General features: G+C 40.4%; 3 protein-coding genes across 4 annotated transcripts; 1 reads left to right on the top strand and 2 right to left on the bottom strand.

Moving 5' to 3' along the window:
* The first annotated feature begins 1,771 nt into the window (after positions 1-1,771).
* On the top strand, positions 1,772-4,450 carry LOC122983776 (putative gustatory receptor clone PTE03). The gene has a single exon (XM_044353884.1). It carries the CDS (start codon positions 3,080-3,082, stop codon positions 4,016-4,018), a length of 939 nt encoding a protein of 312 aa, XP_044209819.1. The 5' UTR covers positions 1,772-3,079; the 3' UTR covers positions 4,019-4,450.
* A 1,865-nt stretch (positions 4,451-6,315) lies between these two features.
* On the bottom strand, positions 6,316-20,077 carry pgm2l1 (phosphoglucomutase 2-like 1). Of its 2 annotated transcripts, XM_044353857.1 has the most exons (15): positions 20,027-20,077; positions 19,559-19,736; positions 14,412-14,579; positions 13,834-13,940; positions 12,880-12,964; positions 12,671-12,754; positions 12,061-12,257; positions 10,979-11,168; positions 10,790-10,887; positions 10,378-10,558; positions 10,148-10,241; positions 9,777-9,906; positions 9,223-9,412; positions 9,013-9,146; positions 6,316-7,369 (listed from the first exon to the last, which is right to left on the bottom strand). In XM_044353857.1, the coding sequence occupies exons 2-15, from the start codon at positions 19,667-19,669 to the stop codon at positions 7,267-7,269; spliced, it is 1,872 nt and encodes a 623-aa protein (XP_044209792.1). In that variant the 5' UTR covers positions 19,670-19,736; positions 20,027-20,077; the 3' UTR covers positions 6,316-7,266. The 2 variants fall into 2 exon arrangements, with proteins under 2 accessions (XP_044209792.1, XP_044209791.1); XM_044353856.1 differs by lacking the exon at positions 20,027-20,077 and having other exon boundaries at positions 19,559-20,015.
* A 1,010-nt stretch (positions 20,078-21,087) lies between these two features.
* Positions 21,088-24,818, bottom strand: lipt2 (lipoyl(octanoyl) transferase 2). The gene is made up of 4 exons (XM_044353906.1): positions 24,715-24,818; positions 22,809-23,169; positions 22,578-22,704; positions 21,088-21,962 (listed from the first exon to the last, which is right to left on the bottom strand). The coding sequence occupies exons 2-4, from the start codon at positions 23,115-23,117 to the stop codon at positions 21,733-21,735; spliced, it is 666 nt and encodes a 221-aa protein (XP_044209841.1). The 5' UTR covers positions 23,118-23,169; positions 24,715-24,818; the 3' UTR covers positions 21,088-21,732.
* Between the last annotated feature and the right edge of the window lie 1,761 nt (positions 24,819-26,579).

Below are 26,579 nucleotides of genomic sequence, written 5' to 3' on the forward strand. Positions count from 1 at the left end.
TTCTTTCCCTAACCAAGTGGTTTTTGTGCCTAAACCTAACCAGACCTTAACCACAGCGTTGTCACACCATCAAATATAATTATTTTTCAACAGTGCCGTGATACTGCGCGTTGGAAAATGACACTACAGGGGAACCCCGTGGGTTAAAACGTGACGCCGGGGGTCCTGACCAAGCTTCGATACGTGACGAGTTGAGAGTGAGAACGTGTTGATATGCGAGACAAAGTTGTCCAGTGCACCACACTGAGGACGCTCGATGTAAACTCAAAAGCTTTGCAATTTCGCATCACAAAGGTCTTTAGCTGTAACAAATTTGACGTTGTCGAGGTTAAATCTCCACCAACACCAACACCTGTCGACGGCTTCCCTTGCATGCAAAGTAGATTCATAATGGCCGACTTCCTGTTGGAATTAGGGTTTGGTTCCAAGACGCTTTTAAGGCTGGAGATGGTACATCTGCCTACCAGCTTAAAGGTGGGGCTTTAACGTTGAAGTTTTCTAGGGGCCACACCCAAACCCAAAACCTATCTGAGATATCAAGTTACGCCACTTCTGATGCAAAGTGCAAAGTTTTGTGACTTTTAAAAGCACCCGTAGCACCTCAAAAATGCTAAAAGTAATCAGGGGGCGCTATAGAGCCGAGGTGCAATATAACATCGAAATATTCACTAGTTCAAACATGGGTGCAGAGTTTCCTGAGGTTTTTTTTTTGTATCATCGAGGCTTCAAACGTGTTCGTAAAATGAAATGACACACAAAATCCAAAATGACTTCCTGTTGGGTGAAAAAAAATTCCAAAAAATGTGAGAGGAGTGATCCTGCTGAACAGCTTCCTGCTCAGGCCTTAATTAAACATCATGAATTAAACGTGATGACGATTTTTAAAATGTTCTTTAAGGCTGATGATGAAGATGATCCACGTCTGCTGTTATAAGAATTAATTTGAGAATTAAATCTGAAGAATGATGTTAAAGAACATATTTACAAATAAACAACAAACTCAACAAACAAAATGTTGCATTTCTCAGTTTTATATCGTCGTAAATTTAATATGTTAGTGTAACTTTAACCATTATTAGAATGTTTTATATGTGATCCATCACTCACCTGTCATCAGCTGATGAGTCGTCCTGCTTTACTTTTACAGCAGCGAGTTGCTTTAACTGTGACAAAGACATTTGCTCAGTTTCTTGTTATTCTGAGATATTTTCTGGTTATTATTATCTGTGGTGAAAGAAGTATTCAGACCCTTTACTTTAGTAAACGGTTATCTAAAAGTAAAAGAACTGAATTCAAAATGTAAAAATTACATAAATGTTACCAGCAAAAGTATCAAAAGTAAAAGTACTCGGTTATATTATCATAATATATTATATTGTTTGTTTTAATCACTAACAAACACATGTAAGAGCATTTTAATGTTGCAGTTCATCAGTTTTAGATACTGTGGGAAGATTACTAGTAATATTACTGCATCATATGTAATAAATAATACTAATAATAATAATAATAATAATTCACTTTATTTATACCTTTCACACAAAGTGCATAACACATTTTAAAAAAGAGGAAAACAGCAACTATAAACAAAAGAATATTAAAATATTTGATCTTCTGTGAATGTAGTAAAAAGTAAAAAGTCTCATCAAATGGAAATACTCAATATATATATATAAATATATATATATATATATATATATATATTTATATATATATATATATATATATATATATATATATATATATACTGAAGCACAGTCGTTGAGTAAATGTACTTTGTTACATCCCAACAGTTTTTATGTTTTAAGGAACTTTTCTTGTCGTTAAAACAAGTTTTTCTGGTTTTAACATAATAATAAGTTTCAGTCTGTAGAGAGACGATACCGTCGCCTCCATTTCGATATAAAGAGGATGATATATGATTATTCTGGGCTGCAGTGTGAAATAAGCATGAAATTAAACTTTTAAACTAAATTAAACAACATATGAAACTTTCCAACTTATGATGTTATAACCAGAAACGTTCATTTTGTGATCTATGACATCATAACAGGAAAGACTGAATGATTTAGTGTCTCATAATAATGATTAAAACATACCGAAGATCATTTCCACTTAAAAAAAAAAACAAACATATTTAAGTAAATCAGAAATCCTGCTCATCAGACGGGGGGGCGTGGCCTCGGTGATGACGTCATCAGACGGCGCTCTGCACCTGTCTGTGTGCAGCTCAGGTGTATAAGAGCTGCAGCCGGCTGCGTGTTTCAGCAGCTCGGGAGGTTTTCCTTCTGCTGCTGTTTGATGTTCACATGATTATTAACTTGTTTGATTCTTCTGTTGTTGTTCATGAGCTGAATGTTGCCTTCAGGCCTCCATCGATCGTCCATCAGCTCATCGATTTAAATTGATTGATTTGTGCTCAGATGTTATGTTTCAAGGTTCTGACTCATTTTTTACCTTCTAGCTTTAATCACTCAAGTCGTCATATTTATTATTTAATCTGTTTCTGCTCTTTAATGTTTGATGAGACTGAAAGCAGCTGTTCAGTCTGTTTTTATGAAGCTTTAATGACGTGTTTCCTGATTAACAACCCTTCATTATTAACAGGTTTTATTGTAAAGATGAGTGTTAATTTAATCTGAATGGTGCTGATGTTACTAACAGTTTCTGTGTGTGCAGGTTTCTGACTGTAAAATCCTGAAACATGTAAAAGTTTATTTCTCTTCTTGTGTTTAAAGCCGACGAACAGAAACTTTTTCTGTTTGTTTTATCTGTTACTGATGTGAAGAAACAAGCAGGAAATGAAATCAGCTGAATCTTTAACCCTTTAAATTTGAAGATAAATGTTCATTTTTAATTGAACAGTTTGTCTTTTCGATGATCCGTCAGCTGATCTTAAACAGTTCAGTTTATGTTTCATGTTAACGCGTTTCTGCAGAGATGATTCATGTTTCTTCCTGTGAAACGTTTTTATTTTCTCCACTAAAACTTGGTTTATTTTTCATGACGGTTTTTAAACATGAAGTCTGTTTGAAGTTTTGACTGCTTGGATGTTTTTTGGGCTGTGACGTCGTCACAGATGGAGAATAACTCTGAAATCGTGTTTGTGCTTCACGGTCTGAACGACTCTCTGACCAACCGGCAGGTCTACTTCGCCTTCGCTCTCGTGTCGTACCTCTTCACCATCTTCGTCAACCTGACGCTCATCGTCACCGTGTGTCTGGAGAAATCGCTGCACGAGCCCATCTACATCTTCCTGTGTAACCTGTGCTTCAACGGGATCTGCGGCGCCTCCAGTTTCTACCCGAAGCTGCTTCACGACCTTCTGGCCGAGTCTCACGTCATCTCCTACGCCGGCTGTCTGGCTCAGATGTTGGTCGTCTACAGCTACATTTTCTGCGAGTTCACCAGTCTGACCGTCATGGCGTACGACCGCTACGTGGCCATCTGTAAGCCGCTGCAGTACCGGGCGGTGATGACGGCGCAGAAGGTGGCGCAGCTGCTGATGCTCACGTGGTGCTTCTCGCTGCTGGAGGCTTTGACGGGCATCATGCTGACGGCCCGGCTGCCGCTCTGCGGCCGCCACGTCCAGAAGATCTTCTGCACCAACTGGGAGGTGGTGAAGCTGTCGTGCTCCGACACCACCGTCAACAACATCTACGGCTTCGTGCTCACGGTTTCGCACGTCTCGCAGACGGGACTCATCCTGGTGTCCTACGCTCACCTGGTGCGCGCCTCGCTCAGGTCGCGTTCCGACCGCAGGAAGTTCGTGCAGACGTGCCTGCCGCACCTCGTCACGCTGCTCGTCTTCACCGCCTCGCTGGTGTTCGACATCATGTACTCTCGCTACGGCGGCGGCGGCTCGCTGCAGGCGCTGCGGAACGCGCTGGCCGCGGAGTTCCTGGTGGTCCCGCCCCTCATCAACCCGATCATCTACGGCATCAACCTGCAGCAGATCCGCTCCAAGATCTTCCCCGACTTCACCCGCAAACCGGACATCACAAAGTCACACACATGACGACCCGCCGTGAAGACGAACCCGACGCCGTCGACTCTCTGAAACTGGAAACATTAAAGACTGAAGTGAAGTTAAAGGTGAAAACAAATGTTGCTGTTGTTGTTTTCAGTTTGCAAATTAAATCAAATCTGAGGCTAAAAGGTGTTTAAACAACATGATGATCCTGCTGTTTGTGTTCAAGTGAATCAAACATGTGGAGGTCAAAGGTCAGACTGATGAATGAAAAGAAGTCCTATTCAAATTCTTACATTAGTTGCGTCCAAATATTTGTTTTATACACATCTGGACTCGGTTCATGTTGTCACGTTTTCTTCGTGACGACAAACTGAATAAACAACAATTAAATCACAATCAGTAAATATAAACATTACGTTTGTTTATACATTAAATTTAATCACATTTCATGTTATTTTTTATGAAGGAAAGATTCCCAATAAGTCCAGGTTTATATGTTATTATGAAAATCAAATAAATTTTATTTATTTCAGTCGTCCAGCGGCGCCGAGACGCTGCCTGCGACCGTCTGGAGGACGGCAGACGGATTATTAACCTGATAATAATTCTGTGGATTTTAATAAATCTAAAGAAACTGTCGCTGCATTTTGAGATAAAGACAATTTTGGAAAAGAAAGTCGTAATGTTTTTACTGATTTTACATGAAAGGAGTCACAACGTTTTAATAAAGTTATTTTTCTTTCTTTTTTCAACAATAAAATGAGAATCAGATCATATTCAAGAATAAAGTTGAATTCTTTCAAGAAAAAAGTCGCAATATTTGGAAATCGAACTAACTTTACAGGAAAAATAAAACATTTTACTAATAAAAGTTATATTTTGAGAATAAAGTTGTAATATTAGAAGACATTAACTGTCAAACATGTTGAAGTTATTTAACCTCTTTGTTGTTTTTCCTGCTAATTTTCAGCAGATTTTCCAACTTTTTAATAGCAAACGATGAAACACGTTTTAAAACTTTAGGTTTTTTTATTGGTGGATCATCAGAGAACATCAACAACCATCTTTTATTTTTAACATCTGACTGAAACACAAACTGATCTCTGAGCTGCACAGAGCTCTCACTCTGTCCTCCGTCCCGACAACCAAACTGAGAAACAAGAGATTTAACAGCTTGTGTATGAAAATAACCGACCGCACATAAACACATCATGAACATCATCACCTCCACACGAGCTCTCACATAAATATCTTCTATCCTTCTGAGTATAAAAATAAATAACATCAACAGCGTGTGAAGGTAAACATTCAGCTGAACATCAAGAACACAAAAAAAAGCACTGAGCTGATTTATGTACGGAAGCTCATTCATGACAAAACTACTGATATAGCACAAGAAAGAGCTGTCTCAGGTCTGCTGCTAATAATTATATTCATTACTGATCAATTGATCATTTAATCTATTACATATCAGAAATCACAAACAAACTGTGCATCAGTCCAAAAGATATTAAAACATAAAACTGAGAAAAGTAGGAAATCTGAGACATCTGAAAAACTGACTCCAGAGATTTTTTGGTCTTTTTGCTTTAAAAAAAAATAACATTAATGTTTAATGAATTATCAGAATTGTCAATTCATTTTCTTTTCATCTGTGAGTCAATCAGCTAATAGTTGAAGCTCAAATAAGATTAATGAACTAAAAATTCTGCTTCACCAACAAAAAGCCAAAGAATGACTTTAACTACAACTCCCAGAGAGCACTGCTGCCAGAACCAGCCAATCAGAGAGGAGAACCAGCCAATCAGAGAAGAGAACCAGCCATTCAGAGAAGAGAACCAGCCATTCAGAGAAGAGAACCAGCCAATCAGAGAAGAGAACCAGCCAATCAGAGAAGAGAACCAGCCAATCAGAGAAGAGAACCAGCCAATCAGAGACTTTTGTTGGATTCTGGATCAATTTTCAGCGCTTCCTGTTGGTTTCTGCTTCTTTGGTCTTCAGTTTTATTTATTAATAATGTTTTATTGTTGTATCTCTTAACATTGAGCTGAAGTTTAATGTGTACTCTTAAGGTAAAAGAATATTTCTCAGCATATGTTTTTTCATGTTTTTATGCATATTTTTGATACTTTAGTTTGATTATTTCTTTGGCACGTTGGTGAGAAGTGACTTTCTTTCTCTGTACTTTATAAATGACTGTTTGTGCAGAAAGAAACGTTGACTTTTGCTTTAGTGTGAATCAAGAAAAACAATGAAGCAAATTTCAAACTCGCCTCCGAAAAAACAAAACAGGACTTTGGTTGAAAAACTAAACTTTGTTGAAAGTTTCACAGCAACTTTTGTGAACTTTGACACATGAATTGACCAATAAGGAGCCGTCTTTACTGAGCTGATCTTACAGAGGAAGCGATCGTAGCTTATTAGTTTTATTGAAGCTCCTCTGTCAAATACATCTTCTGACTGTCAGAGCGCTTCAGTAACTTTCTGTTGAAATGAAATAGTGACCACAATGTCTGGAGGAAGTAACCTCCTGCTAGCCGTTAGCTCACCAGCTACAGCAGCTCATCAACTAGCCACTAGCTAGCAGTCGACAAACTTCCTGTTTCAGCTGGATGAGTAAATGTTGTTGCTGCCACAAAAAACCTGTTTGTCATTATAATAACATTCTTTTTTAAAATCTTCTTATAATAATAATAAATATTTTTTTCTCGTTATATGAAGAAACGTAACACAAAATCAACATATTGTTTAAATAACAACACACCAACTTTCTAATTCTAAAGAAAATGTTGATTTTGTGTAATAATTATATTCATAATAATGAACATATCTTCATATTTCTTAACAAGATCAGAAAGAAAGTCAGCTGTTTGTAAAGTTTGACGGGTAACGTGTTGTCGTGTTGCCGTGTTGTCGTGTCGGCAGCAACGCGCTGCTGTACAGAATCATTATTATTGATTATTCTCAATTTGTTTTGTGCTCTCAGTAGTTTTGTAGTTAACGAGCTTCCATATAATACTGATTTATCTGACGCCTTTAAAACACTGAAAACAAATATTTGGCTCATTTCTATGAAAATACACTTTAATAACTGGACTCCATTACCCATCATGCTCTGTGCTGCGTGATGATTAATAATCAGGAAGTTCACAGACGTGCTGGACATTGATTATATCTGTTGATTTCTAACACTGAATGTCCGTCTGCGCTTTCAGAGTCTGAACTGATGAACCAAATACAACAGGATGTGACATCACCGACATGAAACAGCCACAGGTATGGGGGGGGCGGGGCTAGACACGGCGCCGGATCAGGTTGTTCTTCTCGGGCTCCAGGAACTCGTCCACCAGAGCGGCGGTCATCTTCCTGAGCTCCGCCTCCAGACTGGACACCTCACTGCAACACAGACAGAGCGATGATGTCACTGAGGCCACGCCCACACCGCCACACCTCGTTGAATGATGTGTCAACACTAGCTTGACGTCACCAGACCGACTCGCACATGCGGATCAGTCTGGAACCGACGACCAATCAGAGCAATGAAAGACGTGGTGCTGAGCGACGATTAGATCCACGGCTGTGATTGGCCGATCCAGGCCCGACGCTTCTGCCACAGCGAATAAAACATGAGCTGATGCGTCAGGTTATATCAGCAGTTTATACATGTTTATATTAAAACATGTTTAATTAATTAGGAACAAAACAAAAAGACGATTCGCAGACGTAAAAACAGCAACGTCAGTATGTGTTTGTTTGTTTTATCATAACGAGCTCTTTGGTTTAGAGAAAAACAATATTTTCTTAAAGATTTACTCACATTATCAACCAAATATCAAACATTAAATGTGCAGTTTGGTCACATGTAAAGGACGAGTTCACAGTTTTAAACCAACAGTCTTCTTGCTGTAATCATTAGAAGATCCCTTCATAATGACCTTACAATGGAAGTGATGGAGGACAAAATCCACAGTCTGAAGCTAATATGAAGCTTCAGCGTCCAAATGAGTCAAATCAAGTAGATATCTTTCAACGTTACAGTCTTTTTAGTGCCAAAGTTCCTCTTTTTGTTACTATACTTCCACCTGCAGCTCAACAGGGAAACACTGTCCGAGGAAACACAAAGAGGGAATTTGATGCTATAAAGACTGTAAATGTGTCAGATATCCACTTGATATGACTAACTCAGACTGATGAAGCTGAATAGAAGCTTCACACAGACTTTTAAATGACTGTGTGGACACACTGTGGATTTTATCCTCCATCACTAACATTGAAAGCACATTTGAAGGATCTTTTAATATCCAGTATGAACAGGAGGAATGATTACAGACACCTGACTGCTGGTTTAACACACTGGGAACACTGGGAACACTGGGAACTCGTCCTTTAAGTGTTCAGATTAAACAAATCAGAAAAATGTTCACTGTTGATGTTTTTAAACATTTGAAACACGATGACACTCTGATTCAGACTTTACTTTGTTTAGAAACTAAAGATGAAACTTAAACTCACTTCAGTTCAGAACAAACACAACAAATCATCTCGTCAGAGGAATCGAGTCACTCCGGGCAAATTATAAAGAAAACAGAAAGTTTTATGAAAGTGTAGTTTTAGATTTATACAACTTCATCAGCTGCTGTTGAAGAGTTAATGACTTTTAGTGCCGAAGTTCCTCTTTTTGTTACTATATGATGAGAACCTGCTGCTGAGTCTCACAGCGTTGATGTTCAGTAGACGAACACATCGACGTTTGCAGATACAGAAGTAAAAACGTCTCTACGCTCCAGCTGCAACCGTTAGTTGATTAGTTGCCAAATATTACATTAATCGCCAACTAATTTTGATAATTGATTAATTGTTTTGGGTCATTTTTTAAGAACAAAAGTCCAAATATTCTGATTCCAGCTTCTTAATGTGTATTTCTGACATTTTATGGACCAAACAACTAATTGATTAATTGAGGAAATAATCATCAGATTGATTGATGATGAGAATCGTTGTTATTTGGTTAGTTGGACGGAGGGTTGCAGTCAGCTGACCTTTTTCCCGGCGCGGCGCAGAACTCGGTGTAATATTTGATTTTGGGTTCGGTGCCGCTCGTCCTCAGCGTGGCCACGACTCCGTTCTGCAGCGTGAAGGTGATCATCTGACTGCTCCTCGCCACGGGAAGAACCTGCACAGGAAAAACACGGTCAGATTACAGCCGAAAAACACTTCGATTAAGGACAACGTCCGCGCTCTCGTCTTACGGATCTGAGGTCGGGCTTGCTGCTGTCGTATCCCGTGGTGACGTCTCTGACGTGGACGATCCGGACGCCGCCGCACGTCTTCGGGTACGAACCCTCGCCGTCAAAGTTTCTGATACGACTGAAGATTTTGTGGATGGTGGGCGCGTCGTTACAGATGACGTACGAGGTTTTAGAAACATGATAACCGTACCTGCAGACAGGAAGTGAGCACAGAGACAACAGGACGAGTTACACTAACAGTATATTTAAAACACTTTGTTTTACTTCACTGTTAGTAGAGTTCAGAGACTGTAGAGTCAATAACAAGGCTGAAGATCAGCATCCTTCTGACAGATTCCCTCATTTGGTGTTTTGAAGGTGGTGAGCGCTGTCTAACGTGTTTGTGTGTTAGCGTTAACGCTAACCAGCTCGTTATTGACTAAATGTTCTGACTGAAGCAGAAATAAAAGTTAGAATCAGTTGGAGATGATTATTTTTCTGAGAAGATGAAAGTTTGACTGATTTGTTCCCAGTGAACATCAGTTCACTAGGGAGTGACTTATTTTCGGGCTCACGTCTGGTAGATGTTGTGCAGCTGTTGGTTCAGACTCAGATTCTTGTTGTGGAGGTAAGAAGCCATCTCGGCCACGACCACCGCCGAGCTCACGCCGTCTTTGTCGGGAACCAAACTGCCGCACAGGAACCCTGCAGAGAAACACGCTGATGAACACGCGTCACAACAACCCTAATAAATATATTTATATGTATCTATTCTCAACGTTGCACTGAGAGCAGCTACAAACCAGAGTTCAACTCCTTCTATGAACCTGCTTCTGATTGAATCGACATGCTGAGTCAGCGGAAACAGCGCCGATACGTCACAAAGTCAAAAGTTTGAAGATGATTCAGGAATTTATCTTAAAGTAAAATACAGTAAAAGATTCACCGATCGACTCCTCGAAGGAAAATATGACTGTGTTTCCTGTTTTGGCGAGTTCGTGCATTCTGTTCCCGATCCATTTAAACCCAGGAAGAGTTTCCTGTTCAAGACAGAGAGAGACAGGAAACCATCATCATCCTCCTCCTCATCCTCATACTGCTCTTTAACAGACAGAGGCGATGGTGAAACCCGATCACAGTTTACCGTTTCATCGGACCAACAACTCGTCGTCTCACCTCGAAGTGGAAACCCTCGGTGCGAGCAAAGGCCTGCAGGATCTTTGAGGACACCGTGGTGGCCAACATGTAGACGCTCTGGGTCTCTGCAGGATCCGGATGAGACTCCTTCCAGTTGAAGAACATCCACCAACCCAGCAGAGCCGCCAGCTCGTTACCTGTGAACACCTTCCAGCCGCACCTGAACACAAACACGGGTCAACAGAGGTCAACAGAGGTCAACACGGGTCAACAGAGGTCAACACGGGTCAACACGGGACAACAGAGGTCAACACGGGTCAACAGAGGTCAACACGGGTCAACAAGGGTCAACACGGGTCAACACGGGTCAACAAGGGTCAACACGGGTCAACAGAGGTCAACAAGGGTCAACAGTGTGTCTGTTGAACGTGAACTCTGAGTAAACTCTTACTCGTCAGACTTCTCGGCTACAGCCAAACGATCAGCGTCGGGATCTGTCGCCAGGACGACGGGCGCGTTCTCCCGCTCTGCCAGAAGAAGAGAAAGCTCCTGGACAGCAGAAGAAGAAAAGAGCTGGTTATTAAGACAGAAACGGTGAACTTAAAGAGAGCAGAAGAAGAACAGATGATCAGTGTCTCACCAGGACCGACTCCCCCTCCTCAGGGTTCGGGAGGTGGACCGAGGAGAAGTTCGGGTCCGGGTCTTTCTGCTCGGGGACGGGGATCGGCGGAGTGAAGCCGAACGTCTGGAAGGCCTGCTGGACGAAGGCGTGTCCGACACCGTGGAAGGACGAGTGGACGAACTTCAACGGACATCTGCTGTTCAGATCCCTGAGAGACACGAGAGCAAAGACTTTAATATGAACATATTCATATATCTACAGCACTGTATGTCTAAATGTGACCTAAAACATGATCACATTTCCACTCAAGTCCTAAAACTAGATAAAGAGACATCAGTCAAACAAATGAGACAAAAACTTTACACTTGTTCATTTATTTATGGAGGAAAATGATCCGATGTTACATATCTGTGTGAACCTCTAAGATTATCAAGTCATTTGAAGATGGAAATTAGAGTCGAGTGATTCAATCAATGGGATGACGATCCAGTGTGAGTCCGGGAGACCCTGCTTTATTTAAAGAAGAGAAATCTGGATCAGCTGTGTTAGCAGCAGCTGTTAGCCGAGCTGCTGCTAACGTTTGTCCAGTTTATTTCTCTGATAACTTAAGATCCAGACGTCCAATGACTAAAATCCTTCTTCCGGCTAAAAGATATAGTTAAAAACCACCTAAATTTATCATGAAAATGTGGCTTAAAACTGAATAAAAGTCCATTTATAACAGTTTGTGTGGAACAACCACAACGCCGATGTATTATCTTGTATGTGTGTAAGTTACTCTTTGGTAGACGCCATTGTAGCGGACAAACACAGCGCCGCCGTATGCATCTGGTGCGTGTTTACTCTTTGGTAGAGGAGGTATGACGTCATCGACAGGCGACCAAATGAAATACACAACATATATAACACAGGTCTAGTTGTTTCTAGACATTTAATGTGGAATAATTACAGATTATAGCTTTAACAGCATAATATAAGTTTATATTTAAGTTGTCATGACAACAAACTGTAGGTCCCACAACATTAGGCTATTTAATATGCTATTAACTCATTAATTAATTTATTTGGCAGAGGGAGGTGACTCCTCCTCCTCCTCCTACCTGTGGAAGCAGAGGGAGGTGAGCTCCTCCATGTAGCAGCTGTTGATCTGGGTCAGGGGGTCGGTCCTCAGGGAGCAGCTCTCCACCAGCTCCTCCTCCCAGCAGGAGGTGCTCCAGGGCTCCAGCTGCCCGTCGATGCTCCGCAGGATCTCCTTGTCGTGAGGCGAGGAGATCTGGGCGCCGTTACACCAGTACACCTGCAGGGGGGGCAGATTCAACTCTACGTGGTACCAAAAACGTCTTAAAAAGTCTAAAACTGGGAACTTCATGTCTTTTAACTTCTGCTAAAGTTCTAATTTCTGTTCATTTGTTTCATGTCTGTTAGTTTTACAGTCGGTCTGTAAACATGCAAATAATCCTGCTCAGTTTTCTGCTACTTCAACACTTGATACCTGATAAAGTTTCTAAAAGTGCTGCTGAAGCCTTTCAGGTGTTTCTCTGTTTAAATGTCTCAGTTGTTCTCAAGCTGCGTCACATTTATCAGTCTGTGGATCTGAATCTTCACTCAGTGTTAAACTGAAATAAACTCACTGAGCTTCAAGTGGAGAGTAAAGCAGCAGCTCTAGAAAACTATCTGCAGTCATAAAGATTAAATAATACTTAATCTGACCTTGTATCCGTTGTCTTCTTTGGGGTTGTGTGAGGCGGTGATCATCACTCCGGCCGCCGCTCCGAGCTTCTTCACAGCGTACGGCTGGAAAACAACAACAACAACAACAACAACAACAACAACAACAAAGTAAGAGTGACGCTTCCTGTTTTAACCAGCTGGACCCCCCCCCCCCCGCAACAGGAAGTGATGCATTACTGTTTTCTCACCACGTACGGCGTGGGGACGTACGCGGAGAAGAGATGAACGGGAACGTCTCTGCTGAGCATCACGGCAGCCGTCAGCCTCGCCAAACTGAAACACACATGAAGAATGACGAATGTTATTATTATCATTATTATTATTAACAATAATAATAATAATAATAATAATAATAATAATAATAATAATAATAGGGACTGAGCCCAAAAGGCAGAGAACTGCTGTAAAACAGTCGTCAGGGAGGTGAATAAACTCAGGATATATATGAAAGAAAACTTCTCTTAAATCTTTATATTTGTCACAGTATAACAGGAAACAGGAAGTGAGATTCTGTCTCCCTGAGGAGCCCGTTGTGCCTGTTTCTCAGTCTGGACGCGGTCAGGTCGGGTTCTCCGCCAGCATGGACTCTCTGTTTAGGCTCAAATACTAGCCTGTGTGAGGGCAGAGCTTCAGCAGCAGCTGGTGGCACTGAAGGGCTTTGAACTGGGAGGACTGGGGGTCGGAGGTGTTATTGGCTGTGTGTCTGTGCACAGTTCTGCATGCAGGACTTCCAGCGGCTGTTCTCCCCATGTTGGGAGGTCTTGGCTGGTAAGTGGACTCCACACTTCACTACCATATAACATCATCGGCTCTGTTACCGTTGAGCCAGGTCCTCACTGGAAGGTCAGTCAGTATTTTTCTTCTGATGGTGTAAAAAGCTCTTCTTGCCTTCAGCTCATTCACAGACAAAACGTCCAGTGGAGCTGATATTCAATATGTAGAATGTTTTATTGGCTCCGTTTCTATATTTCCTGATGTGAATGTATTGTTCTGGAAAGTCAATATTTTGGTCTTGTTCATATTTCTAGTCTCTCTCTCTCTCTCTCTCTCTCTCTCTCATATACATGATAATAAATGTTGGTGACGTCGTTCTTACGTCGTGTCCAGATATCGTCACCATGGCGACAGACGCAGGAACTCACCGCTCGCTGCTGCAGCCGCTCTCCTCCTGTCCTCTGGTGTCGAAACCAACCACCACCCCTCTGCTGCTGAAGTCTGGGAAATACCTGCACAGGTAACTGAACAAACCCTGCACACACACACACACACACACACACACACACACACACACACACACAGAGTCATGTTGTTGTGGATATCTGGAGCGATGGTCAGCAGTGGAGAAAGACGCACTCGGCCAAGTAGAAACTTGGTTTGAGCGTCTGACTGTGTCATCCACCCGTCTGTGTTGTTCAGGGAAGCCTCCTGTGACCTCGGTAACCATGGAGACGCTGATAAACCCTCTATCAGAACATCACAGACAGCTGGAGTCTCAAGGAGACGATATCTCAATGTCTGGTTAAGAATTGACCCGATGTGACCTCTGAAGATGGAAAACTCCATCACAGGCGTCATCATGTGACTCGTTGGTCCACAGACAGTTAATCAGCACATGTTTTAATAATCAGCTTCTCACATATATTTGTGAAAAGTGACACAAACAGTGAGGAGAGTAACGATCAGTGTCAGTCAGAGGTCATGTGACGTTAACAGAGCTGACCTGTGTGGACTGGATGACGGTCAGGTCGTTGATGCGGTTGAATCCGGCTCCCATCGGCGCTCTCAGTCCGGCGGTACCAAAGCTCATCCTGCTGCAGAGTCTGGACCTCAGCTCCTCCCACCGACCCGCCGCCACCAGAGACTCCACCTGAGCCCGGGTCCAGCGGTTCTGCAGCACAGACCACATCAGACCACATCAGACCACATCAGACCACATCAGACCCCGTAAGGGACCAAATATAGAAGAACACCAGACACTGATTCTCAAATAAATCATATTTAATGTGCATCTGATGTTGGACTTGTCTTTTATTTTGTTTTATATTTTGACAGGCGTCAGAGATGTGCAGCAGTCTCGCACCGTAGCCATGGTAACCATGGTGAAGCGAAATATGACCCAAAGTATTTAAAATGAGGATTTTCATACACTGAGGATAAAAAGGGACAGAAACCCCAGTGAGTGATGTACAGCCATTACTCAAATTTTATTTTCAATTAGGATTTCGGCTTCAGTCTGTTTGGATCCACCTGGAGCATCGAGCCGCGGTTTGTTATTCAGGTTAAAGTGGGAAGCAGCAGCAGGTCTGTCGGGACGTAACGGTCTGTGGAGGAGATGCTGGGTTCGGCTGCACAGATCTGTCTGAAAAACCTTTTTCTTCTTCTTCTTGGTTTATAACGGCGGTTGGTAACCAGTGTATCAGGTGCATCAGCGCCACCTCCTGGGTGTGGACCAGAGATTAAATCCTGCACATGAATCCTGTCTGTCTAATAAATTATTATATATCGTCTTTATTGATCATTAGTACGATCTATGACTGCAGGTGTAATAATCTCCTCCGCCACATATCTGCAATCAGCAGAAAGTAATCGTGTTAAATAATGGTAATCTCAACATTAACTAAAATAATTGTGATTATGATTTTTGTCATAATATCTAATTTTGTGGTTTTATTTATTTGAAGCAGTTTTGATATTTCTGATAGTGAACATGCCGTTCACTGTGTACATGTTAATATATGTTTTTATGTTTTCAAAGGATATTTTTGAAAAATACTTTTGCTTAGTTTGAATAAAAGCTGGTTGTGACTTAATGACTGTAGAATGATATGGATCCCAGAGTGAGAAGCATCATCATCATCATCATCATCATCATCATCATCATCATCATCCAGAGTCAGAGGCTGTTTCAGACTGATGCAGATATTAATATTTGGTTTTCTAACAGCAGGATGTTTGAGTCTCTGCACGACTTCAACTTCCTGTCATCTATCAGCAGATATCGATATATCTGCAATGAGCTGATATCAGCTGATATATTGATCAGAGTCCAGTTAAAGTCAGACAGCGACGTCCAACGTCCCCACTGCAGCGTTGTATTTATATCATGAAACATTTCTTTCTCTTTATTTTCATGTTGTTTTGATCTCGTCTTCAGTTTTTAGCTCTTTCTATGAACTTTGTTTCCTTATTTTAAATTCATATAAAGTATAAATTCATCTCATTTTAACGTCTAACTCATGAAGAAGACTAACAGGAAGTCTGAAAGCGTTCATCTGATCTACTTCACACCTGGCAGCTGGACTATCGGGGAGACGAGGAAGAGCAACGTCAATATCAATATAATAATAAAAATATCTCATAAACAACGATGATTTGCTTCTTCTTCTGTCCGTTGAGTCAACGAGCAGAAATACAGACGGCGCCACATCGTGGTCGGAGGTGGAACTACGTCCGTCGTGATGAGAACCAACTCTTCTCCTCTTCCTCACCTGCATGATGAAGACGTCTTCACTTCATCTCATCAACTTCAGCTCAAAACTGTCCAGATATTCTGTGTGTGTGAGGCGTTTAGGGAGCATCGGTAAATTGTAGTATCTACGCGTTATTATGGATCACATTGCTTCTCTTAGAGCCGCCCTTCTCTGCCTCTGATTGGCTGACCCTGATATTTTTACGCTTGACATGACAGCTCCCCAAAACTGAAGTCAAAACATCTGGATCGCCCCCCGGTGGCTGGTCATAAGCCCCGCCCCCTCCATGTTAGCGGATGGGAAATGAAACAAACTAAAACATCAAAATAAACGTCAAATTAATTTTTCCCAAAGATGGTTTCTGTCACTTTAAGTCTGATCAGTTTATTTAGTTATTTGATGATATAAAAAGGCGGTGTGACATCATGATTGACAGCTGTGACAGGATGAGGGGGGCGTGTCCTGCGGGCCGTCATCCCGCCGCCCGACTCTACTCTACGTAGACTTGTGGCTCCAAATGATGTCACACAAGCAAGATGGCCGCGGAGACACGTCGGCCATCTTTATATAAACAGTCAACGAACCCGAGCAACAAAGACAACAAGTACCGGCCAATGAGAGGCAGAGGAGGGCGGGTCTTAGTCATCAATAATAAGGTAGTGTCTGTGAGGTGTTCAGGGAACATCGGTAAATTGTAGCGTCTACTGACAGCCTGCCTGTGAGGCGTTTAAGGCCCAAACATACAAAAGAAACAAACAAACAGTATATTAAAATAAAAATAATCTGAAGCATAATGAATTATACTGAACTTACAATAAAAAAGAAAATGCTGTATTATGTTTGTGGTGTAAAATAAACACTTATTGATCAAAGTGCAGCGATTTGATACCCAGATATCTGTGATCAGTCTGAGTGATCCCACAGAGTCAAATGTTTGGTTTTAAACTACTAAATGTTATAAACATGATGTTTGTGTGTCAGACTGACAGAAGTGACTCGTTATTCTTCAGTATTTAGACGTGAAAACATGTTAGTTTGATTACAGGTTGAGATTAAACTGTGAATGCTTTTCCAGGCTGCTGACATTTACAGCGGAGGTCATCGGCATCCATGGCAGCCGTGACCTTTAAAACACACACACACACACACACACACACACACACAGCTCAGTGTGTGTGTGTGTGTGTGTGTGTGTGTGTGTGTGTGTGTGTGTGTGTCACAGCTTCATACTAACACATTAATAACACGCTACATGTGGAAACCTTCTGCTTCATGTTCTCACGTCTAAAAGCTGCAACTAACAATTAATTCTTATTATCAATTAATCTGCTGATCAGTTTATGAATGAATCCATTCATTCATCGTTTATAAACTGATCGTCATCGTTCTCAGAGTCAAAACAACCAGAAACTATTATTCAACGATCAAAACAGTTGCTGATTGATTTTCGATCAATCAGCTAATAATGAATGAATTGATTGGAGATGAAGATGATGTCATCATTTACTTCTGGAGGCGTTTTCATCTCCAGTGATGAAGATATTTAATGAAACATCACTAATTACAAACAAACCTTTATATTAAATACTATAAACAACTAATAATCAATACGTTGATCAATGGCGCAAACAAACAAACCCTGTTGGTTAAATTCTCCTCGTTAGAAACTGTAACATCTGAAGACTTGAAACATGACGAAGAAAGAAAAGAATCATTGAAGATCAAAATAAAAACAGCTTGAAATCACCAGATAATAAACATGAAAATGTGTCTGAAAGTTGTTTGTTATTGTGACTCATCAGGAAACTGTTGTAACTATTAAAGTTGAAGTTCTGACTCAGCGTTTCATAACTTATGACTCATCACATCAGTCTCAACTTTCCTTTTCTTGGCAGAAACAGTCGTGTGGAGAAGAAGCCGGATCAGCTGCTGCTCCGTGTTTCTCATAACGAAGCAGATCAATCGTCTCCATCACCGTCAATACTCAGATTGATCTCACTGTTCACACGCAGAAATCAATCGATCAGTTTCATCAGAGGAGAAAGGAAAGAAGTGTTTGAACGTCAGAGACGCTGAGCTGCGACTGTCTACAAACCCGACCTCGTTTTAACAAATCATCATATTTACAGCAGTTTAATTCCTCTTTAACTAATAATAATAATAATAATAATAATAATAATAACAACTTTAAATGTAGGATTAAAGCTGCTGCATGTTTATTAGCAGTCTATGTATGTTGTGTGTTTTTTTTCTTCTTTGATGAATTTTATTTTTAGATTATATTATTTTATTGTACATTAATAACCTGAATATAAACAGTTAATAAATGTTTATAACTGTAATGTAGTTAGAAGCAGATATAAGTTGTTATAATATATAAATATAATTTACAGGATGTTATTAACCATTTATGAGCTGTTTATATGCTGATTATAGATTTTATTTTTTAAATATGTGTTTGTTGAGACGTCTTTAAAAGCTTTTTCACTTCTTTAATTCATTGTTTTTTTTTTCTTATTTGTGCAAATAAACTAAAAAACAAAACTAAATATGTTCTTTTTTTTCATTTGATGCTGAATGTAAAAGAATAGAAATGAATCAGGTTTGAATCAGATCAATGTACATGTTTGTTATTGATATAAAGTCTGATACTGTTCATATCAGCATCATTACACAGGAGTACCACTACGTGTAACGTGCGTGTGTGTGCGTGTGTGTGTGTGTGTGCGTGCGTGTGGAATAAAAGCAGCTGCGTCATGTCCACCTTTAATCGCCTCATCATCCCCCAAAACTGATTGATCTCCATCAGACATCAGACACACCTGCCTGCAGGTCCGCACTGCGGGCACGACACACACACACAGACACGCGCGCGCACACACGCGTGCGCGCCGCTACGTCGTCGCTCAGAACTTCCATTGAGAACTAATTCGATTTTAGATTTTGAATATCGATACGATTAATTACCAAATGAAACAGGACTTGAAGCCGTAATTGTTGAAGTTGGTTCTGGTGTTTAATTCGGCATAAAGAATTTTAACCCAGCAGCTCTTGTTTAAATTAAACTTTATATATTTTATAGCTGCCAGCGTCTCTTTTTAAGCGCCTTCAATGTAGCAGCGAGCTTCGCAAACAGCTCACAAAGTTTAAATTTAAAGAAATAAAGTGCTGCTTTTGTAAGTAATTTGTACGCCGAATTAACAACACGACCGTTATTATCTATAAAACGCAAATCTTCAACCCGTTTCTACTGCACGTGAGTGTCTAAATGTAATATCTCATTAAACGCCAGATTTTTCAGGGAAGTTTGGTTCGATGTTCCTACACACTGTCAGCACGTACATCAGCACCGAGGAGGCTGTAGATCCTCCAAAACACCGGCTGGACAGACACTCACCTTGTCCCAGGTTAACCACTGCTGCACCGCCTTGTCCAGCTGCGGGTCGCCGGTGCTCGGGCACCTCAGGTTGGCGTTCAGGTCCCCGTTAACTCCGTTATCGTCTCCCATGCTGGCTGACAGGGATCCCGGCTAGCTAACAGTCCTGGAGCAGGGCCAGCTCACAGCCAGCGGGCTCCTGGGTGAAGTGAGGCGGTTAGCTCAGCTGTTAGCTCAGCGGTTAGCTGCCCCATCTGCTGTTTGTTATGGCCGCTGAACTTTAACTTTCACCGAGCTAATAGGAGCTAATAAAAGCTAACGGAAGCTACACGCTTAAAGTTACTCTACAGCGCAGCCGGCAGCCGGCTAGCTGTTAGCATGCTAACCGAGAGTCTTCCTCAGTAAATATTCGTCTTAAAGCTTAACATGACAGATAAATTATAACCAGAAATCAATAAATAATAACCAGGAAAGTTTATAAACACTTACGTCACTCCTGCAGAGTCACACACACAGAGCTTCCGGTCTCTTTTAAAAATAAAAGGCTCTGTTTGGAGATAATGAAGAATAATCAATGAATAATCAATAACTTTTATGTATTAACACTGCTTTCACTACAACGTCACCTTTAAAATGTTTATTATCAATAAAAAAAATATGCGCCTGTCTAAAAAAAAAAAAATGACCTGCTTAAATATCAGGAGTAGAGCCGTCACTTCCGGTGCAGTGTTGTCTGAGTGACGTCAGCTTCACTTCCTCCCGGTGATAGATAATCAATAATCAGGTTAATTTAATAATTAGAAACAGAAGTCATCCACTCTGTCTTTGATCAGCTCATTAAACACACTGATCATGTAAATATTGATCAGTGATCACATGCAGCAGCAGGTGACGTCAGATAGTGAAGTCAGCGCATCAGGTTGTTATAGTTGCCCTCTGAGGGGAGTATTATGGGATGTGGACTCTGTCAGCTGTCACATGGGAACTTGTGGAGTCATTTCATCCAAATATTACTTTTTATTCTTGAAAACTGTCATATTTTTTACTTCTATTTCTTCAAAATATTACTTTTCTGAAAAAATATGACACTTTGATTTTTTTCTTTAAAATATTTTTTCTTGAAATATAATTTTTTTTAAAAAATATTAAACTTTTTTCTTTGTCTTTTCTTTCTTGAAAAATTACTACTTTATTCTCAAAATGTAAGTTTTATTTTTAAATTACGTAATTATTCTTCAAAAACTTATTACGACTTATTTCTTCTAAATCTATATTTTTTCAAGATTTCATCTTTATATCTATGATTGTATATAATATATAAATATATATATATTTATATATGATATACATCTATGATATATATCAGATCTTCCTCTGAGACGTTTAAACTGTATTGTGCAGTTTTTAGGACTCAGCTGTTCCTGAAGGATTGTTTGTTTGTTTACATGTGCAGATTATATGCAGTTAAGTGTTTTTATTATATGAAAATAAATCTTTTATAAATATAAAATTGTATTTTTGAATGTGAAAACAAATGAATGAGAAACTCATTTAAATAAACAGTTTATTAAGTGAAATATCTCATAATATCACATAAATAACAAACTAGAGATAATCAATCATCATCAATCAATCAATCACGTTTTATTCTCTGAATAGAAAGTCTTTATGTATTTGTTTATTTGTTTGTCTGTTTTGTGATAAACTGAATGTTCATCATATATTATTAAAACGTGTCTGAAGATGTTTCATAGCTGGATGCTGATGAGAGATCGTCTCCATAGCAACCAGATACAGATGATGACGTCACAGTTTTATCCCATTAATGCTGTAATTAATTCATTCTGTATTTTAATGAACTTGAAGGTTAAAAAATAACAGAAAACATCAACAAGTTATTTGTTCATTTAAATTTAAATGATGTTTGTTATTAAAGGAGAAAATTCAGCTTTAATGAAGCAAAATCATTAAAACTTTATTACGTTTTATTCAGTTTATTCTGTCTTGTTGTTTTATTTTCTCAGTACTTTTATTTGCTAGATTTTGTTCCATTGAGCTGATTTTAAAGTTTGTTTACACATAAAGTTTATTATTAATTAACATATCAGGCTCCGCCTCACAGTCGCCTCATTATAAAGACAATAAAACACAAAGTTCACTTCATGAAAGCAGCTCAGTGAGAGAGCTCGTTAGCATCATGTGATTGGTTCAGCGTGGGTCAGCTGACAGTCGAAGGTGTGCGTGAAGGCGTCCAGCAGGTGAGGGACGGCGTCCTCCACGCTGACGTCTCTCTGCAGCTCGGCGCTCAGCGACGTCACGCCTTTATCCTCGATGCCGCACGGCACGATGTGCGTGAACCACGACAGGTCGGTGTTACAGTTCAACGCCACGCCGTGAGACGTGACGTAGCGACCGCAGTGGATCCCTGTAAAACAATAACAACAACAACAACAACAACAACAACAACGTTCATGTTTGTCTTCATCTTCCAAACTCTGCAGATTGTTCACACAAATGAAACAAACTTAAAAGAGTCAAAACATTTAAGAGGCTGTTTGTGGAGTCAAATGGAAACAAACAAACAAACAAACAAACAAACAAACAGTTGTTGTTGTTCGTTGTTTTTTATCGTTTAGTTTTCCAGAATCTAAAATGTTTTGTATTATTGTAGAAAGAATGACTAAAACTATTTATCAATTATCAAAATGTTGCTGATTAATTTCTCTCGATCAGCTGATCAATGAATCAGCTGATCAATGAATCAGCTGATTGTTGAACAGGATATAAACTAGACTGAACCTGGAAACATTCATATTAATATAAAGATCATAAAAACCTTCAGTTCAGGTTAAAGAAAACATTCAAGTTTCTTCTTCGTCCTTCAGGATGTGACATCACAACCAGTTTGGAGCCAATCAGGACTCAGTATTTAGAGATTCTGGATTTTTAATGAAGGGTTAGGGTTAGGGTTATTAACTGATAAATAATTTGTGTCTGAAACGGTTTCACATCAGAAAGATGAAGGTTGTAGTTTTCGTACCGATGGCGCAGATCTTATTGTCTCCGACCCAAACGCCGGTGTGAGGAGACGTCGACGCTTCGATGCCGAACCTGCCGCAGACGGAGATGATCGTCTTCTCCAGCTCGCCAACGTACCAACGAACACTCTGAGAGAACAGACAACATCAGCAGCAAGATCATAGCTGTGGGCGGAGCTACAAGTGAAGCCCCGCCTCCCAGCATGCGGCGAGGGAACAAAGCAGGTTCAGACCTTCTTGAAGGAGCCCAGGTTCAGGACCGGGTAGCAGACCAGCTGACCCGGGCCGTGGAAGGTGATGAGTCCTCCCCGGTTGGTGCGGTGGACCTCGGCGCCCAGCCGGCTCAGGCGGTCCAGCAGGGGGGCGGGGTACGGTCTGTGGCGGATCCCCGTGGTGTAGACCGGCGGGTGCTGACACAGCAGCAGGGCGTGAGCCGGACCGGACCGGTGCCGGTTCACGTAGACCTGCTGCAGCCGCACGGCCTCCTGGTACGAGACCAGGCCCAGACGGACCACCTCCACCACCGGCCGGCCGCCCTGCATCCAGGACCTGGACTGGAACCGGGACCGGGACCGGGACCAGGACCGGGACAAGCTGTCAGTTAGAGCAGAGACGTTAACGACCGTCAACTGTTACTATTTTCTTTATTAATCAAGTCATTGATTAGTCGTCTCTACGGAGGATTTAAAACGCCAAATAAAAACAAATCAAAGAAATAATGTAAACAAACAAACACGTTGTTGATGTGTTTGTTGTTTTCTCACTGACATCATTAAAACTAAAACATGCTGAAAGGAAACTTGACTTTAATAACCTTTAATTGTTTTTCATTGTGAATTTTTCTTTGTTTTCTTTGCTGTGATTTGATCTTAATGTGGAAAATTAATTTCACAACGAAAAACAATTAATTCAGACAAAAAAATAATTATTTTCCTCTGAACATGTTTTTGTCTTTTAAGTGTAAAACCGTAAATACAAAACAATGTGTAATATTTATTACATTATTCCTTTAAGTTGTTTTTATTTAGACATTTTTAATCTTCCGTATATTTCAGATGTTTGTTTTTGATGTTCAGTCAAAAAATACTTTAAAAAACTGCAAATATTCTCATGTGAGGAGCTCAATTTAGTGAATTTGGGGATTTTTTGATTAAAATATGTGATTAATTTTCTGTCGATGTTTGATGATCTTTGACTCGTCTTTCAACTCTGCAGCTTTGTTGTTGCTTCTTCTAAACTGTAAACAAACTCAAACTAGATTTTATTCAGAAGTTTGTGAGTAAAAGTGAAGAACTTTTACTTTTATCTTTCACGAAGAGCAGAGATTTAAGTTGGATTATATCTTTACAAACTGAAAGGTGGTTATGGGATGGTTACGGAATGGTTATGAGATGGTTATGGGATGGTTATGGAATAGTTATGGGATGGTTATGGAATGGTTATGGAATGGTTATGGGATGGTTATGGAATAGTTATGGAATGGTTATGGGATGGTTATGGAATAGTTATGGGATGGTTATGGGATGGTTATGGAATGGTTATGGAATGGTTATGGGATGGTTATGGGATGGTTATGGAATAGTTATGGGATGGTTATGGGATGGTTATGGGATGGTTATGGAATAGTTATGGGATGGTTATGGGATGGTTATGGAATAGTTATGGGATGGTTATGGGATGGTTATGGAATGGTTATGGAATAGTTATGGAATAGTTATGGGATGGTTATGGAATAGTTATGGGATGGTTATGGAATGGTTATGGGATAGTTACGGAATAGTTATGGGATAGTTATAGGATGGTTATGGAATAGTTATGGCTCATTACAAGTGCAACCACAGATAACTCCGCTGCTTTATATATATAAGTGGATCTGTGATGAACATTTGATATGAAGTTAAATTAAATGTGTGAGAGGATCAATATACAATCAGTTTTCTGTCCATAATGTTCGTACACACGTGTCAGACTTTAGATTCTCCTGTCGACTTTGTTTTTATAGATCACAACTTTAGCGCGGGAAGTGCCGCGCGTCTCTTTCAAGCCCCGTTTTGTGCGCACGCAACGGTTATAACTGAGACCTCTGATCACTAATAATCACATGATCACTGATAATCAATGATGTTTACAGTTTCAAACCTGAGTAGTTTCTGTGTGTGCCGCTCAGCTGCTCTCACCGGCCGCCATCGCTGTCACTCTTCTTCTTCGACCGGAAAAAGTGTTTCTTCTTCCGGTTTGTGCAGCCGACCGGAAGATAAAACCTTTCACAATAAAACTTCAATTCGTTTATTTTATCCACAAGACTCTTATTTATTTATTTATTTATAATTTTATATCAATTTTAAAGATTTTCAAAACGTATTCATGTCTTAATTTAATTAAATTTTCTCTGTATTTCCATGAAGTTGTAATATTTCAGTTATGTACTCAGTGCCAATTAACTAACAATACCTTCTGTGTCTGTTATATGGTTATGTCATGTTATATGTGTCATGTTATATATATACAGTAAATAAACTTCATAAAAATCTTTGGTTCATATTCATAATATATGATATACAAATATCCACATAAAACTTGTGATATTGTAGATGTTATAACATTTTTAAACTATATTAAATGAGAAGTTTAAAGCTTTCAATAGTTTTTTTTATTTGTTCTTTGTTTACACACATCATGGTGAGAAGTCACTGAACAAATCATTATAGAAATTGTTTATGGTTAATTGTTTGCGAGCTCAGATCTAGAAACATAGCAGATAGCAGTGGGTTGGTAAGTGTTTCTGAAACTTTGTTTTGAGTTTTGATTCAGATTTAGCCCGTTGTCAGTCTTTCTTTGGGCAGAGCAGTTCCTGGTTTCACTCTCTGAGTCACAGTAAGTGAGTCAGCTGACGCAGGTCGCACCCTCTGTTGTTGCTTTGTTCTGGAAGTCTGAAAGGGGCGGGTCCAGCCGCAGTACTTCTTGATACTTAAACACACAGGCTGCGCTGTAGTGTCAGTCCTTATTGTGTTAAGACTGAATTGGATAAAGACCTTTGAGTCTACCTGTGTGAGTCCACTGAGCAAAGACACTGACTGGTTTTTCCTTTTCTACTGTTTACTCTCATAGTCTGCCTCACTCACCATGTGCTACAAAGACATCCGTGTCATCCAAGGCTTGCGAAAAAATCGCATCTGTTGTAGACAAAGCAACCCTGAGAACCTCTATTTACTCAGAAAAATCTCCACTACTCACTCCTCCTTCACTCCCAGCCTATGGAGTTGCCAATTGACTGTTAATAAAAAGAATTTTTCCGGGCACTTGAATGTTCCTCACTCCTGGTCAATGAGGCTACAGATAAACTCTGCTCCTCACTAGCCTCCTCTCTTAACCATCTCTGCCCTCTAACATCCAAACCTGCTCGCATCATCCCCCCAGTCCACGGCTCACTGAAGTCATCAGAGAGCAAAGGATGGAGCTCAGAGCAGCAGAGAGAAAATGGTGTAAATCCAGAGAATCCACTGACCTCAGTGACTATCAGGGTCTCCCAGCATCATTCTCCTCCAGTTTAAAAACTGTTAAGACCACTAACTATGAGAACCAGATCTGTGGCGCCACAGATGCTTGGAAAATGTTCTCTGCTTTTAACTCACTCCTCAATCCGCCTCCTCCTCCTCCTCCCTCCGCTCTGCTCACTGCAGACATGTTTGCCTCATTTTTCAGCGACCAGTTCTCTGAGCGTGACCAACCCAGACTAGAGCTGCCAGCTAACAGGGCCAAACTCTCCTCATTCTCCCCTATGACTGAGGAGGAAGTCTCCAAACTTCTGCTGGACTCTCGTCCCACTACCTGTCCTCTGGACCCAATACCATCCAACCTGCTACAGACCGTTTCCCCCACAATTAACCCCGCAGTCACACACATCTTCAACTCCTCACTTACAACGGGTGTTTTCCCCGCCGCATTTAAGCAAGCTCGAGTCACCCCGCTGCTCAAAAAACCTACACTCACCCCAGCTCAGGTTG

The sequence above is a fragment of the Thunnus albacares genome, chromosome 6 (assembly GCF_914725855.1).
Source record: "Thunnus albacares chromosome 6, fThuAlb1.1, whole genome shotgun sequence".
Taxonomy (NCBI): domain Eukaryota; kingdom Metazoa; phylum Chordata; class Actinopteri; order Scombriformes; family Scombridae; genus Thunnus; species Thunnus albacares.

Coding starts and splice junctions, on each gene's coding strand:
- pgm2l1 (XM_044353857.1), bottom strand. CDS start 19,669: ATGGGAGACGATAACGGAGTTAACGGGGACCTGAACGCCAACCTGAGG. Junction 14,580..19,558: donor AGTGGTTAACCTGGGACAAG/GTGAGTGTCTGT, acceptor TCTGTGCTGCAG/AACCGCTGGACCCGGGCTCA. Junction 10,242..10,377: donor CCGAGGGTTTCCACTTCGAG/GTGAGACGACGA, acceptor TGTCTTGAACAG/GAAACTCTTCCTGGGTTTAA.
- LOC122983776 (XM_044353884.1), top strand. CDS start 3,080: ATGGAGAATAACTCTGAAATCGTGTTTGTGCTTCACGGTCTGAACGAC.
- lipt2 (XM_044353906.1), bottom strand. CDS start 23,117: ATGCAGGGCGGCCGGCCGGTGGTGGAGGTGGTCCGTCTGGGCCTGGTC. Junction 22,705..22,808: donor ACCTGGGCTCCTTCAAGAAG/GTCTGAACCTGC, acceptor CTGTTCTCTCAG/AGTGTTCGTTGGTACGTTGG. Junction 21,963..22,577: donor CAATAAGATCTGCGCCATCG/GTACGAAAACTA, acceptor ATTGTTTTACAG/GGATCCACTGCGGTCGCTAC.